General features: G+C 32.2%; 1 protein-coding gene across 4 annotated transcripts in view; it reads right to left on the bottom strand.

Moving 5' to 3' along the window:
- LOC111027387 overlaps nt 1-13,845 on the bottom strand; it is a 100,030-nt gene that overhangs the window by 68,222 nt on the left and 17,963 nt on the right. For all 4 annotated transcript variants that reach the window (XM_022305762.1, XM_022305760.1, XM_022305761.1 and 1 more), the window contains exons 4-12: nt 13,170-13,464; nt 12,979-13,070; nt 12,406-12,618; nt 12,138-12,320; nt 11,867-12,064; nt 11,479-11,771; nt 11,217-11,397; nt 10,866-11,132; nt 5-10,746 (exon numbers count right to left, since the gene is read on the bottom strand). In XM_022305762.1, coding sequence (XP_022161454.1) covers nt 5-10,746; nt 10,866-11,132; nt 11,217-11,397; nt 11,479-11,771; nt 11,867-12,064; nt 12,138-12,320; nt 12,406-12,618; nt 12,979-13,070; nt 13,170-13,464 — 12,464 coding nt within the window. The remainder of the gene's footprint in view (nt 1-4; nt 10,747-10,865; nt 11,133-11,216; nt 11,398-11,478; nt 11,772-11,866; nt 12,065-12,137; nt 12,321-12,405; nt 12,619-12,978; nt 13,071-13,169; nt 13,465-13,845) is intronic.

The following is a 13,845-nucleotide window of genomic DNA, read 5'->3' on the forward strand; positions in this document are numbered from 1 at the left end:
TTACCTTTGTCCTGTAAAGGTCTTCGGAAGCGTTGTATATTGCTGCCCGGCCGTCAGACAATCTCCAACTCGAATAGTAACCTCCGTCCCGTACTCCTGAATCGTGCAGGAAACTGTCAGATCCCCTGCGTCTCCGGGTGGTCAAACCGTAGCTGGTGTGTGGCCAACCAGAATTCGTCTCTACTTGCGCACGCCTTGGACTGAGAGGAATGGATGTCTCCGAAAGGCATCGGTATGCCGTTACGTTGGTAGGCCAAAGACTTCGGGCTGAAATCCTCGATTCTGGTGGGTAAGGACTTGTAGATCGGCTGCTGCCTCTGCTGCTGTGACTACTGCTGCTGCCACCGTATAGTTCTTTGTCCGATGAAGCCGTATATCTTGTCGGCGTCGAGTACTTAGTCCTCGGTGTTAGGCTTGACCTGTATGACGGACTCTCCGGCGTCAGAGATCTGTATGAACTCAGATGATCAGGCGTCAGAGATCTGTATGATGTCAAATGATCCGGTGTCAGAGATCTGTAAGCCAGGGTGTTCGGGCGTGACTTATGTGCATCGGTCACATCCAGTAGATAACGGTTTACTGGACGTTTATCCAAGCTCCGGGCTTCCGGTACGTCGACAACGTTGTCAACATTAGTCATACCAGTCAATTTTCTCTCATTTTGAATGCCCGTAAGACAATTTGTTTTATTATCATTGGGGTTGTTGTCAAAGTTGTCGTTAACCGTTGTGTGCGTTCTTAGAGATTTTTCCAGTGAAGTTGATTTAGCGCTCATTTCTTGTTCTTTTTTATTATAATCCGCAATACTTTTGTTTGTATTGGATAATAAATGTGTATCAATTATATTTTTTTTACTCTTTCCAATAATTTCGATATTACTATTCTCTGAAGAGCATATTTTTTGCGCTTGTTCCAACTTGTCTGACGTCGTGTTTCTGTTAGGCAACTGTTCTGTGAAATTTTCTGTTAAATCTGAAATCGTATTCTCTTTTTTATCAGCTGAAGTTGATCTTTTACCTTCTGATCGTTTGCTTGAATTCTCTTTCTTGCTTACTCGTTTCGTCTTGTCTTTTTCTGTTGCTTTTATTTCATCATCATTACGGTTGTTTTCATCATTCTGATCTTCAAAGATTTCTGTCATACTTTTATTAGTGCCAGCAGCAGTTTCCAGTTCAATCTTAGTTCCGTCTCGCGCATAGTTTTTATAATTATCTGATATTTTTCTATTGTTGTCTTCGACGATTTCATCGGTAAATATTGAATCAATTTTATTTGTTTTGATATTCAATGAAGGTTTTGAAATTGGTATTTGATATTCAGACTCTAAAATTGTTTTCTTATTCTTATCCATTCCATTTTCCACCAATGTATTGTCATCTACATCAATTAAAATATTTTTCTGGTTTTCACTTGTTTTATCAGTAGAAACATCTTTTTCTATACTTCCTAAAACCTTTAAATTATTATCTGAAGCTATTTCTGGTTCTATTTTATCTACTTCAATTGCTGCACATTCAATGTCTTCATAATAATGTGACAATTTTTTATTATTTTCTTCAAGACTGTTATCGATACATTTGGTTGTGTCAACTTTCATTTCACTAACACTAACATCACTCTTTGTGGAATTAGGTAAAGGTGATATAACATCACCTGCCTGTGGGATTGATTTCTTTTTCTTACTTCCTCGTTTTGTTTTATCTTTTTCCACATTAGTTTCTTCCGATTTTATTTTAATATCATCTGTACTGATTTCGCTATTCTTCTGACTTTCATTTTCATTGACATTTATGACGGCTTTTTCAGTTATTTTTTCTGGAACATTTTCTGTTTGCTTCTTATCCATTTCAACTTTAACTTTTTCAGTATCTTTATTTTCATGTGACAGATTTTTATTATTTTCTTCGATACTTTTATCAATAATTTTTGCTGTGTCAGTATTCATTTCACCGACATTAATATTACTTTTTGTAGTATCAGGCGAAGGTGATTTTGTATCATCTGGCTTTGGACTTGATTTCTTTTTCTTACTTCCTCGTTTTGTTTTATCTTTTTCCACATTATTTACTTCCGATTTTATTTTAGTATCATCTGTACTGATTTCGCTATTCTTCTGATTTTCATTTTCATTGACATTTAAGACGGCTTTTTCATTTATTTTTTCTGGTATAATTTCTGCTTGCGTTTTATCCATTTCAACTCCATTTTTTTCAGTATCTTTATTGTCATGTGGCAGATTTTTATTATTTTCTTCGATACTTTTATCAATAATTTTTGTTGTATTAATGTTCTCTTCATTATCAATAATTTTACTTATTGTCTTATCAGGTGAAGGTGATTTTGTATCATCTGGCTGTGGGCTCGATTTCTTTTTCTTACTTCCTCGTTTTGTTTTATCTTTTTCCACATTATTTACTTCCGATTTTATTTTAGTATCATCTGTACTGATTTCGCTATTCTTCTGATTTTCATTTTCATTGACATTTAAGACGGCTTTTTCATTTATTTTTTCTGGTATAATTTCTGCTTGCGTTTTATCCATTTCAACTCCATTTTTTTCAGTATCTTTATTGTCATGTGGCAGATTTTTATTATTTTCTTCGATACTTTTATCAATAATTTTTGTTGTATTAATGTTCTCTTCATTATCAATAATTTTACTTATTGTCTTATCAGGTGAAGGTGATTTTGTATCATCTGGCTGTGGGCTCGATTTCTTTTTCTTACTTCCTCGTTTTGTTTTATCTTTTTCCACATTATTTACTTCCGATTTTATTTTAGTATCATCTGTACTGATTTCGCTATTCTTCTGATTTTCATTTTCATTGACATTTAAGACGGCTTTTTCAATTATTTTTTCTGGTATAATTTTTGCTTGCGTTTTATCCATTTCAACTCCAACTTGTACAGTATCTTTGTTATCATCTGACAGTTTATTAATATTTTCTTCAACACTTTTATTAATAAGTATTGTTGTATTAATGTTCTCTTCATTATCAATAATTTTACTTATTGTCTTATCAGGTGAAGGTGATTTTGTATCATCTGGCTTTGGACTTGATTTCTTTTTCTTACTTCCTCGTTTGGTTTTGTCTTTTTCCACATTATTTTCTTCTGATTTTATTTTATCGTCTGTACTGATTTCGCTATTCTTCTGATTTTCATTTTCATTGACATTGAATACGACTTTTTCAATTATTTTTTCTGGAACATTTTCTGTTTGCTTCTTATTCATTTCAACTTCAACTTTTTCAGTATCTTTATTGTCATGTGACAGATTTTTATTATTTTCTTCGATTCTTTTATCAATAATTTTTGCTGTGTCAGTATTTATTTCACCGACATTAATATTACTTTTTGTAGTATCAGGTGAAGGTGATTTTGTATCATCTGGCTTTGGACTTGATTTCTTTTTCTTACTTCCTCGTTTTGTTTTGTCTATTTCCACATTACTTTCTTCCGATTTTATTTTATCATCTGTACTGAGTTCGCTATTCTTCTGATTTTCATTTTCATTGACATTTAAGACGGCTTTTTCAATTATATTTTCTGGTACATTTTCTGCTTGCGTTTTATCCATTTCAACTTCAACTATTATAGTATCTTTGTTATCATCTGAAAGTTTATTAATATTTTCTTTAACACTTTTATTAATAACTATTGTTGTGTCAATGTTCTCTTCATTATCGATAATTTTACTTATTGTCTTATCAGGTGAAGGTGATTTTTTATCATCTGGCTGTGGGCCTGATTTCTCTTTCTTACTTCCTCGATTCGTCTTGTCTCTATTGTCACTTTTAAAATCATCATTGTTGTCATGTTTTTCTACGGAAACCACTGAAGATTCAAACATTTGATTTGCATTTTCTAAAGATTGTTGTAATTTCTCAACTCCTTCATTATTCTTTTTCAAATCTACATTGCTATGATTAGAAGTATCATCGTTGTATAATTCTGTAGTGTTGTGCATCGATTTGGTTTTTGTTTGTACAGTTTCTTTGAAATTGTCTGTATTTTCAATTTCATCCTTTAATTTATCAACTGTTGAAACTTCTGGATTCTCATTTTCACTTGAATGCGTTGTCGATCTTGAAGAATTTTCAATTACTTCATTAGTGTCCGAATGCACAATTTGTTCATCTTTTATCTTTGTATCTTTAGTATTATCATTCAAAATATCAACATTAGTCGAGACGATTTCAAATGAATGGTTGTCAAAAGTAAGAGCTGTAGTCACCTTTGCTGTAAATTTGTTTTCCTCACCTTCAGTTAATGAGATTTCTTTAACACTGTCGTAATCTATGATACTGTTTCCGATAGCAGCGATGTTTAATTCGTGTTCCACTCGTGCATGTTGCTTATCATTTTCAGCAGCATTAATATCATAGTTTTTCAAGTTATTCGTATTTTCTAAAATCACACATTCGGTTCCATCAGAGGCAATTTTCTCTGCACAATGCAATTTTGGCAGAATAGAAAGAACACCACATTTTTCTGCAGCTGACACATCACTGATTTTACTTTCTAACAAATAATCATTTAGACCAATAGAGCTATTCTCCAAAGCAGTATCAACATTAATCTCATAATTCATTTTAACCTCGTTTATCAATTTATCTTCATTGATATTTATACCATCAGGTCCTTTTTTGGAGTGTTCGTTTTCTTTATTTCCGTCTATAGTATTGCTTTCTTGAATATCTCGGAATTCACTTAAAGGTAAATTACTTTTACAGCTTTGAATTTCTCCTGAATAATCCTTGATTTCTCGTTCCTTACTATTGTCTGGTGTTTCTTGTGTTTCAGTTTTGGAAATATCTTTGTGCTGATCTATTATATCAACTGTAGCGTTAATCTGCAAAGTTTCAGATATAGAAATATTTGAATTAGAACTTTCTATACTTGTACTATCAATGTTTTTATTGATAGATAATTCATTTTTGGGAGCTTCGAAGGAGATATTTAGATCATCAATTACTAAATTTGACAGATTTTCTAAGGTTGATCTTTCTTCTTGTTTTGTACTTTCGTCCGAGTCAACTCTTGGAGTATTAACAGTAGTAGTCTCTAATTTCCTCTTTGATGTCTCAAGATCCATTAAATTGATAAATTCTTTTTTTATTTCTTCTGTTTCTGTATTTTCATCATTTTTAAAATTGTCTGCACCTCCTAAATTATTTTTATAGTCAAACGGTTTTTCAAAATTGTTCCCAGAAAGTTCTTGAATATTTTCTAAATCTTCCGTAAGTTTTTCATTTGCATTTGCAAGTTCCGTATTATTTAAGCATATTGTTTGATTTCTATTATTAACCAAAACTGTATTATTTTCCAATGATTCACAAACATCGATTGAATTTGGATTTTGCTCTTTATTAGTATTATTTTCAATACTGTTTGTTGCACTTGTTTTGTTTATTTCTAAATTGTCTTCACTTCTATTTAATTTCTCAACATTGCTGACTGTATTAGTTTCCCGAGTTTCTTCGAGTGAAAGTGTAACTAGTTTTTCAAAGTTCCCTGGAACCTTTGGTGGGCATTCAGTAAATTGTTTTTGTTGATTTGCGTTATTTTCATTTAAGATTTCAATGCATGTATTTTGTTGACTAGTAACTTCATTACACTCTTCTCCATTTTCTTTAGCCAAAAATGAACCTTTGTTTTTAGCTAAGTTGTTTTTCGCATCACATAAATCAACGACTTGGTCATTATCAAAGGGTAAACAGTTTATTTCAGAAGCAAATATTTTTGAATTATCAACTTTTTCGATGTTGGATTTTGTCTTTTCTAAATCCAAAAAAGTTGTGACCTCTCCTTCATTGAATATCTTCAATTTAGTCATTATTTTTTCTTCTGCATCGTCTGCCCCAAAATTATTTATTGTTTTTAATATGTCACCATTATCCATCACAGCATCATTACTACTGACAGAATTCGATTTTTCATCAATTGATTTTGAAGTCTGACTTTCAATGCAATCGTTTGTAATAGATTTTTCTGACTTATTTTCATCATAAGTTACGTTGTTTGAGTGTAAAGGCTCTAATAATAATTTATCTTTGGACATTGGTTCCCCATCATTGCTCTGCTGATTATTTTTCTCTACATTATCGATTACATCTTCTAAAACTATTTTATTCTTAGACTCAGAAATACATACATCTTTCTCATACTGTTCTTTGATATTTTCAAAATCAATTACAACTGTATCTAGTGGTTGAGCGTTGGATACCAAAATAGTTTCATTACATATCAAAGCAGTGGTTGGTTCTACAACAATATTTGCAGATTCCTTAATCAATTTGTACTCATCGTTTTGTATGAATTGAACTTCATTAGGTGAATTCTCTTCATCTTTATTGATCATCTCATATGGACAAGATAATTTGATTTCATTTTTAGAGTCTAAATATTCTAAATTATTTACCATGTTCTCTTTATCATCTAAAGCTGTGTTATGTTCATATTTGGAATCCATATTTTCAGTGAATTGTTTTTCAAAATGATTTTCTTCCAATTTAAATGGATCAATTGATTGTGTACTCTCCAGAGTAATTATTTTATTATTTATTAATGTATTTTCTGATAGATCTGTATCGTGTTTTTCTAAAATAGTAGATTGTTTTAAGTCGGAGAAAGTTGTATTTAATTTATTTGTGGACTTTTCTTCATCGCCCATTACTATTCCTTTTATTTTGTTTTCTGGATGTATATTTATTTTCATATTGCAATCAGCTTCTTTTTCATTTAAAATAGAATTAAATGAATCTTTAAAATCGTTAATAACGTTATTTTTAGATTTAATTTTCATGTCATCTATTATATCATTATTTTCAAATCTATTATCACATTTTTCTGTTTGAAGAACATTTAGTATCTGGTTCGCCACATTTTCACAATTGGTATAACTCAGAACAATTTGCATATTATCTGTTGTAGAAGTTTTATTTACGTTTGGTTGTACATCGTGTTGTAATTTTTTGTCCAAATTATCATCTTGGTCAATAATCTTAGAATCATTATCTCCGATCACTAATTTATTTTCTGGTGTTATAAGATTTTTCTCTTCCACTAAAGTTCGTAACATTTTATTTAATTCTGTTTCGTTAGTGCATTCATCTATTAAAATTATTTGTTTACCTTTGTCGGTGTTGTATTCATTTCCATTTCTAGTTTCTTCCACTTGAATGACCATATCCGTTCCTAAATTATCAATAGCATCATTTTCATTTACGACAGCGTCATCTTTTGTAAATGACTTGTCTGAAACATTTTCTGTGATCGACTGTACTTCAGCTTCTTTGATTAACATTGTATCTTTATTTTCTATATCATTATCATTATTTAACGTATTAATATTTTCAGATTCATTGAACTTATTTTTATCAATCTTAATATCTTCATTCGAAACAATATTTAAATTTTGAATAGATTCAGTAGAGTTTAATTTGCTAAACACAGTTTGCTCCAAAGTTCCATTTTTTAAATCGAATAAAGTTGTTATAGCTGCATCATTGTCATTTATTTTGGACACCACATTATGTACAGATGTAATTAAAGATTTATTTCCATTTGACACATCTACAGAGGTAATTGAAGTTTCATTTTTATCCAGTAACTCTTCTATTTGAGGAACATTTCCAGTTTTAGATGCAAATAGATCAAAAACAGTTTCTACATTTTTTGTATGATCAATTTCTTTTATTTTAACTTCACTTAAATCAGAAATTTCATGGATTGAAATAATTGTGTTATTAGATACTGATTTATCTGAGTCTAAACTCTCTAAATTCTCAACAAAATCTACGTCCTGCCCTATTTCAAATATTTGCGATTCTTTGTTAGTATTTTGATCATTAATACTCCTATGTTTATTTTTAAACGTTTCATTTTCATCGTTTTGATCTACATCTAATGAATTGTCTAATGCGTTATACGATACTTTATCGCAAATTGGATTCATATATGTTGAATCAACATTTTGGGAGTCATTCGTGTTTGATGTATTATTATCCAAGTTGTGCATTTCTGATGTTTCATCTCGAGCTACTTCAGTCATTGTTTTTAATGTTTCTTGAAGTTCTTCAAATAAATCAACAGAGGAATTCAAAACTAAGTCATGTTGGTTAATTTTGTCTAATGTTTCTAATACATGTTCTGGAATAATATCATCGGTTTTCTTTTGCATCGTATCAATATCTGTTTCATCCATTATTAAATCTGATAGTTTATGATCAACTTTGGAAATCATAATATTATCCAAATTTACATCTTCAACGAAATCACTTATCGTTTCTAAATCAGTTTCTTGAAACAGTGCTTCAAAACCAGAATTGTCTCGATCATCTTCAGATGTTATAATATTTGGTTCATCGTATTTGAATGTTTCCCCAATATCGCATTCAAAACCTCTTTTTACAACATTTTCATTATTAATGTCATTTTCAAAAAGTATTGAATCTTTTTCTATTTCGGAAGTATCCCTGCGTATATTATTTTGCTTATCACGACCTTTATTTGAACTGTCTATGATTGATGATTCAATTATTACCTGTTTAGAGTTTTCATTAGCAGTTTTATCCAAGAAAGTTTGAGCGTTGTTTGACAAGGATAAACTCAATGATTGTGTGTCACAAGCCCCACCAGTAACATCAGTGTGTTCTGAAAAACTAAGGTCACTTTCTACTGAAGCCATTTTTGAAACAATAAGATTTTGAAGTTGTAAAAGAGGTTTCATAACACTACCAAAAAGTATTCCGTTAACACCTAAATCATCAATAGCATCGTCGAACAAAATGTTTTGCATCATTTTTATCGAAGATTCAAATGGTATTTCCTTGTCGGTCTCTTCTACTATTGATTGATTGACAATACAATTGTTCAGTTGAACGAGTTGCTGAGATAAATGTTCAAAACAACTCATTACTTCATAACTCATGGTTGAACCAGTTTGGTTCGAAAGTAAAACTTGATTAACTTGGAACAAACCAATTTTCATATCTTGCAATGGTTCTAATAAAGATCCTAAAGGATTCATATTGTTTTCGGAATCTTGAACAAAATTTACATTGTTGATCAATGTGTCAATATCTATCATCAGTTCATCGAAAAGGGTCTCAAAATCTAGTAAGAGTTTATCGTCAGATCCGTAATCAGAAGACACAATATTTTCAGTTGATCTGCCTAACCGTCTTAGGTGACAACATAAATCGTTAATAGGTTTTGTGAACGATATGAAACACTCAGCTATTTTATTACTTTCCATGCCATGCGAGGCTAGTGTCATAAATTGATTTGTGGATTCATTTATTTTCTCGTAAATATTTTTTAAATCCTGATCGTCATTAGAACTATCGTTTTTTAATGCTGTATTTAGACTGTCTAAAGCAAACGCAATAGAACTTATGGGGGGTATTAATATTTGTTTTAATTTAAGATTGGGTTTGTTATCGTCTATTGATGCATCTTCCATAGCAGCTATGTCATTTAAAATAGTTTCTAATGGTTGTATCATTGAAAATAAAGGTGCCAATGAATTTATGTCCACACATTTTATTTTAGAACAATTCTGTTGTAAGGTTTTGATGTACACCAAAGTAGTGCCGATTGTGTTTCGTAACACAGCTATAATACGTTGTTCTGTTACTTGGGCTACTTGTCTATTGACAACGAGTGTGAAGTTTTTTATTTGGTCTGATAAACGATCTAAAATGACCGTAGCTGGAAGATTGTTATTGTTAAGCGTTTCTAAATCAAAACATACGGATGATTGTATTTCGTTTAATACATTGTCTGAGACACCAAATGGATCATCGATTTGTTCTAACGCTAGCAAACTCGCGTTTATTGCAGTCATTAAACTTGATACATTATCGGCCGTGTTTTTGTCTAACTCTGTTACATCGTTTCTCTCCGTTTCTTCAATAAATTTCCATGCAAGAGAATGTAGCGCTTGGATCGAACGTTCAAGTTCAGTATTCGTGCTAGTGAAATTAAAATTTTCGTGAGTGCGCATCTTTACCATAGTGCCTTCCAAAATGATTTTCATGTATTTTAAAAATTCATCCACGTTTGGTCTGGAAATAATTTTAAAAACGTCGTCTTCTGCAGAACTAAGTATCACACTCGTCTTTCCTTTACCGCGTATTTTGTTCAATACTGAGGAGTATAATCCATCTTCATCAGACTGAGTAACAATTTCAGATGCGCAATAATTATGTGATAATGGTGGTTCATTTTCTATTTCAGCCAGTGTTTCAGACACTTCTTCTTCGGTGTTATTGCTCTCAGACCGAGCCAATGGTCCAGTTACATGTCTAGAATTTGGAGGTAAAAGTCTTTCATCCAATTTCAGTTGCGTTAGAATCTGATCATCGGAGTCTGACATAAAGAGTTTTGGTGTCTGGAAAGACTGATGACCATCGTCTTCTGGTTTCTGTTTTAAAATCACTGATGAATTTTTAGGCGTCGTTTCACTCGCACTATAAAATACCTCACGCTTCGAATTTCCAGACGACAAATGATCTGAAAAATATTCCAGGCTATTCTCACATATGCTTTCGCTTTTATCATTATTTGCAAGAGTTATGTCTTCAGTCAGCGAAACGCCATCGAATTCAGTGTCTGATACTGTTTGTTGTCGACAAAAATCGATAGGCACGTCTATAACCAAAGCTTCCATCATAACCGGGCCGGAAATTGACGATTCTTTAACGATTCGCAACGATGGCAAATCAACAACATTGTCTTCTGTGAAATTAAATTTGAAAACAAAATCAATTTAAATAATAAAAATACATTATCAAACACAACAGTCATATAATATCTTGTTGAATCTTAAATAATATGTGTATATAATACATTAATACCTGATATATGTTCAGAAAGTTCATCCGCATACATTTCAATGATTTGCAATGCTTCGTCGTGCGTTAGGTCTGGGGTTTCATAAAGCGAAACGGTCACTTCTTTGCCGTCAAATGAAAATGATATGTCAGCGGGTTCTTCAATGGTGTACGACTTTTCCATTTGGCTCGTCCTCTCTTCAGGAATTGTCGACAAGGATTCATTCCGTACAAGTGGATTCCCGACAGATAGATACTCTTCCGAAGCGCATGATTTGACAGTGGATTTATCTGGAACAGGACAAAAATATAATTATTACTCATACATTTCAATTGTGATATTTGTACTGTGCAATGTTTTGCACATGATATTACCTTCCATTGTCAATAGAGTTGCTGAACTGGACACCGTCCCCATACAGTTGTGTGCCTGGCAAGTGTAAGTGCCCAAACAGCACGTACCACTTTGTCCAGAAATTATTTTGTGCATGTCGCCGGGATTCAGCTCTTGGCCATCTTTAAACCATTTCAATTGCGGTTGTGGGACGCCAATCACCTGAGATAACACAGTTTATGTATATTCGAAAAACTCATTTAATTTGTAATTATAAATTATTATATCTGCGCATTTACGTACTTTGCACTCTAAGTTGACCGAACCCTCGTTTGAGAACGCTATTCTCAGTTCTTCAAGGAATCTCGGACGTTTAAAATTTTTTGGAATATTTAACTTCAAGAAACTGGACGTCGCAGTTTGACCATACTTATTGATTGCTACACATTTCCATTCAGCCTGATCGTCAATTTCGAGTGGCACTATGTTTAGAATATATGTCCCATTGTCTTCAGTAGAAAACTGGTATCGATTTGATTCAGTAATTTGTTCGTCTTCTTTATACCAACTGATTGAAGGTGTGGATTCAGTTGTGACTAAAAAAAAGTTAATTTCGTTTAAATGTTCATAAAAACATACTTTGTTTAGTTTACATAATCGTCATTTTTCATTTAGAACTTAATTCACTGACCTTTGATCATAAAAACAAAAGATTCGTTAATGTTAGCTTCAATACTCTTAAGTCCCAATAAAAACCGTGGTGGCTGTGTATTTGACGTTAACTGAAGTTTTTCACTTTCATTCAATTGATTTTGGATGTCTTCTATCGTAAGTTCAGCGAGGCTACTTGTTTCACCCATACAGTTTCGGGCGACACAACAATAGCTTCCTAAATTATATAGTATTATTTACACCCAAATTTCTGTAGCATCATACGATTTCAATTTTATTTTGTGTTTTACCTAATGATTTACTCCCAGTTAACTCATACACATCTCCGGGTTGAAGTTGCTTGCCGTCCTTGAACCACAAAAGTTGTGGTGTGGGGTATCCGATGACCTTGCATTCAAAGCTAACTAAACCTTCGTCGGTCATGATTGCCCTAAGGCTTTCTAAAAATCTTGGCACCCGGTAATTCTTTGGGTCTGAGAAGAAAAATAATAGATTCAATAAGGTTACAATTTTAAAGTAATTTGTATGACGTAAAATACAGTATTTAAACAACATTACATGACACCGATACCACGCAGGATGTAACAGCCTTCGATCCCGTCGAACTAGTAGCGACACATTTCCAAGTGGTGCTGTGATCGGCTCTGAGTGATTTTATTTCCACGCCATACATGCCCAATCCATCAGCCGTCAGGTGATACAATGGTCCTTCGTTAACTATGCCATTATCGTTGTACCACCCTATACTTCGGGGCCACGGTGGAACTTCCACTAAAATAAAATATGATAATATTAAAATCACATGTGTTAAATCTTTGTTGGTTGTCAGAAATAAAAAACAAATCGGCGAACAATGAAACACTGACATAAGAAAAAATAGTTAGAAAAAAATAGTTTTATTTAGATGATTATGAATTATCAGTAAACTAGACTAAAAAATGTTTAAAATAATGAAAATTTATCGAATTATAGGTACCTATTTATACTTTTTTTTTTCTTATATTTTGTTTAAATGTTAAAACTAATTTCGAGTCCTCTCTTTTGTCAGTATTTCAAATATATTTTTTTTGTCACTGTGTAGTATACATTTAATTTATACATTTAAATATGTAGTACGATGTTCTACATTACCTTGACATTCTAAAAACAATACGCTGCCGACTTTACCGGACGCATTTTTCAAGAATTTCGAGAACTTCGGTGGCGGTCCATATGGTATGAGACTGAAAAACACATTTGAATTAAAAGTTAAAACGAAATAAACTTTTGTCGTAACAAACGTGTACCCTATTTACGTATATAGTCTCATCGTTACCGCATACCTGTCTGCGTCGTGGTTTCCGTCAAGTGGCGTGTGAGTCACTTGTATTTTTGACGTAGACAGCGCGGTGCCCATGACATTTGCCGCCTCACACGTGTAAATGCCCAAGCAGTCTTCTTCGGAATTCGCCGTTAACGCGAATATGTCGCCGGCTTTGATCTCCTTGTCGTCTTTGTACCATCGTAATTTGGGCGTCGGGACGCCGATCACCTTGCACTCCAGTGAGACGATTCCACGCTGAGTCAGCACTGCCTTCAGCTGCTCAACGAAAATTGGTTTTTTGAACGCTTTCGGAACTGTAGAACAGCATCACATTAGAATAGTATATTTTTTAGACAGATCTAAACAGTCTTTTTAAGTATTCGAGTAACTTGTTTGCATTCAAATTTAATGTTTAATATATTTAAGATAAATTAGCTTAATTAGCTTAATTAAATACGTAGATATTCTTTAAATTATATTTTGTTAAAAATATTTAATATCCATACATTTAATAAAATAAATAATAATTATAATAATTGTATTGATTACTAATTATTATTATTATTATTTGTAATAAAATATTTTATAAAAAAATTGTTTGTATCTGTAAAAATAGATTTAAGAGAAATAATTAGTTTTTTGAAATTTTAAGATTAATATTCACACACTGAAACTTTGTGTGTGTTCGAAATGTT

Source organism: Myzus persicae, unplaced genomic scaffold, assembly GCF_001856785.1.
Source record: "Myzus persicae strain clone G006 unplaced genomic scaffold, MPER_G0061.0, whole genome shotgun sequence".
Classification (NCBI taxonomy): domain Eukaryota; kingdom Metazoa; phylum Arthropoda; class Insecta; order Hemiptera; family Aphididae; genus Myzus; species Myzus persicae.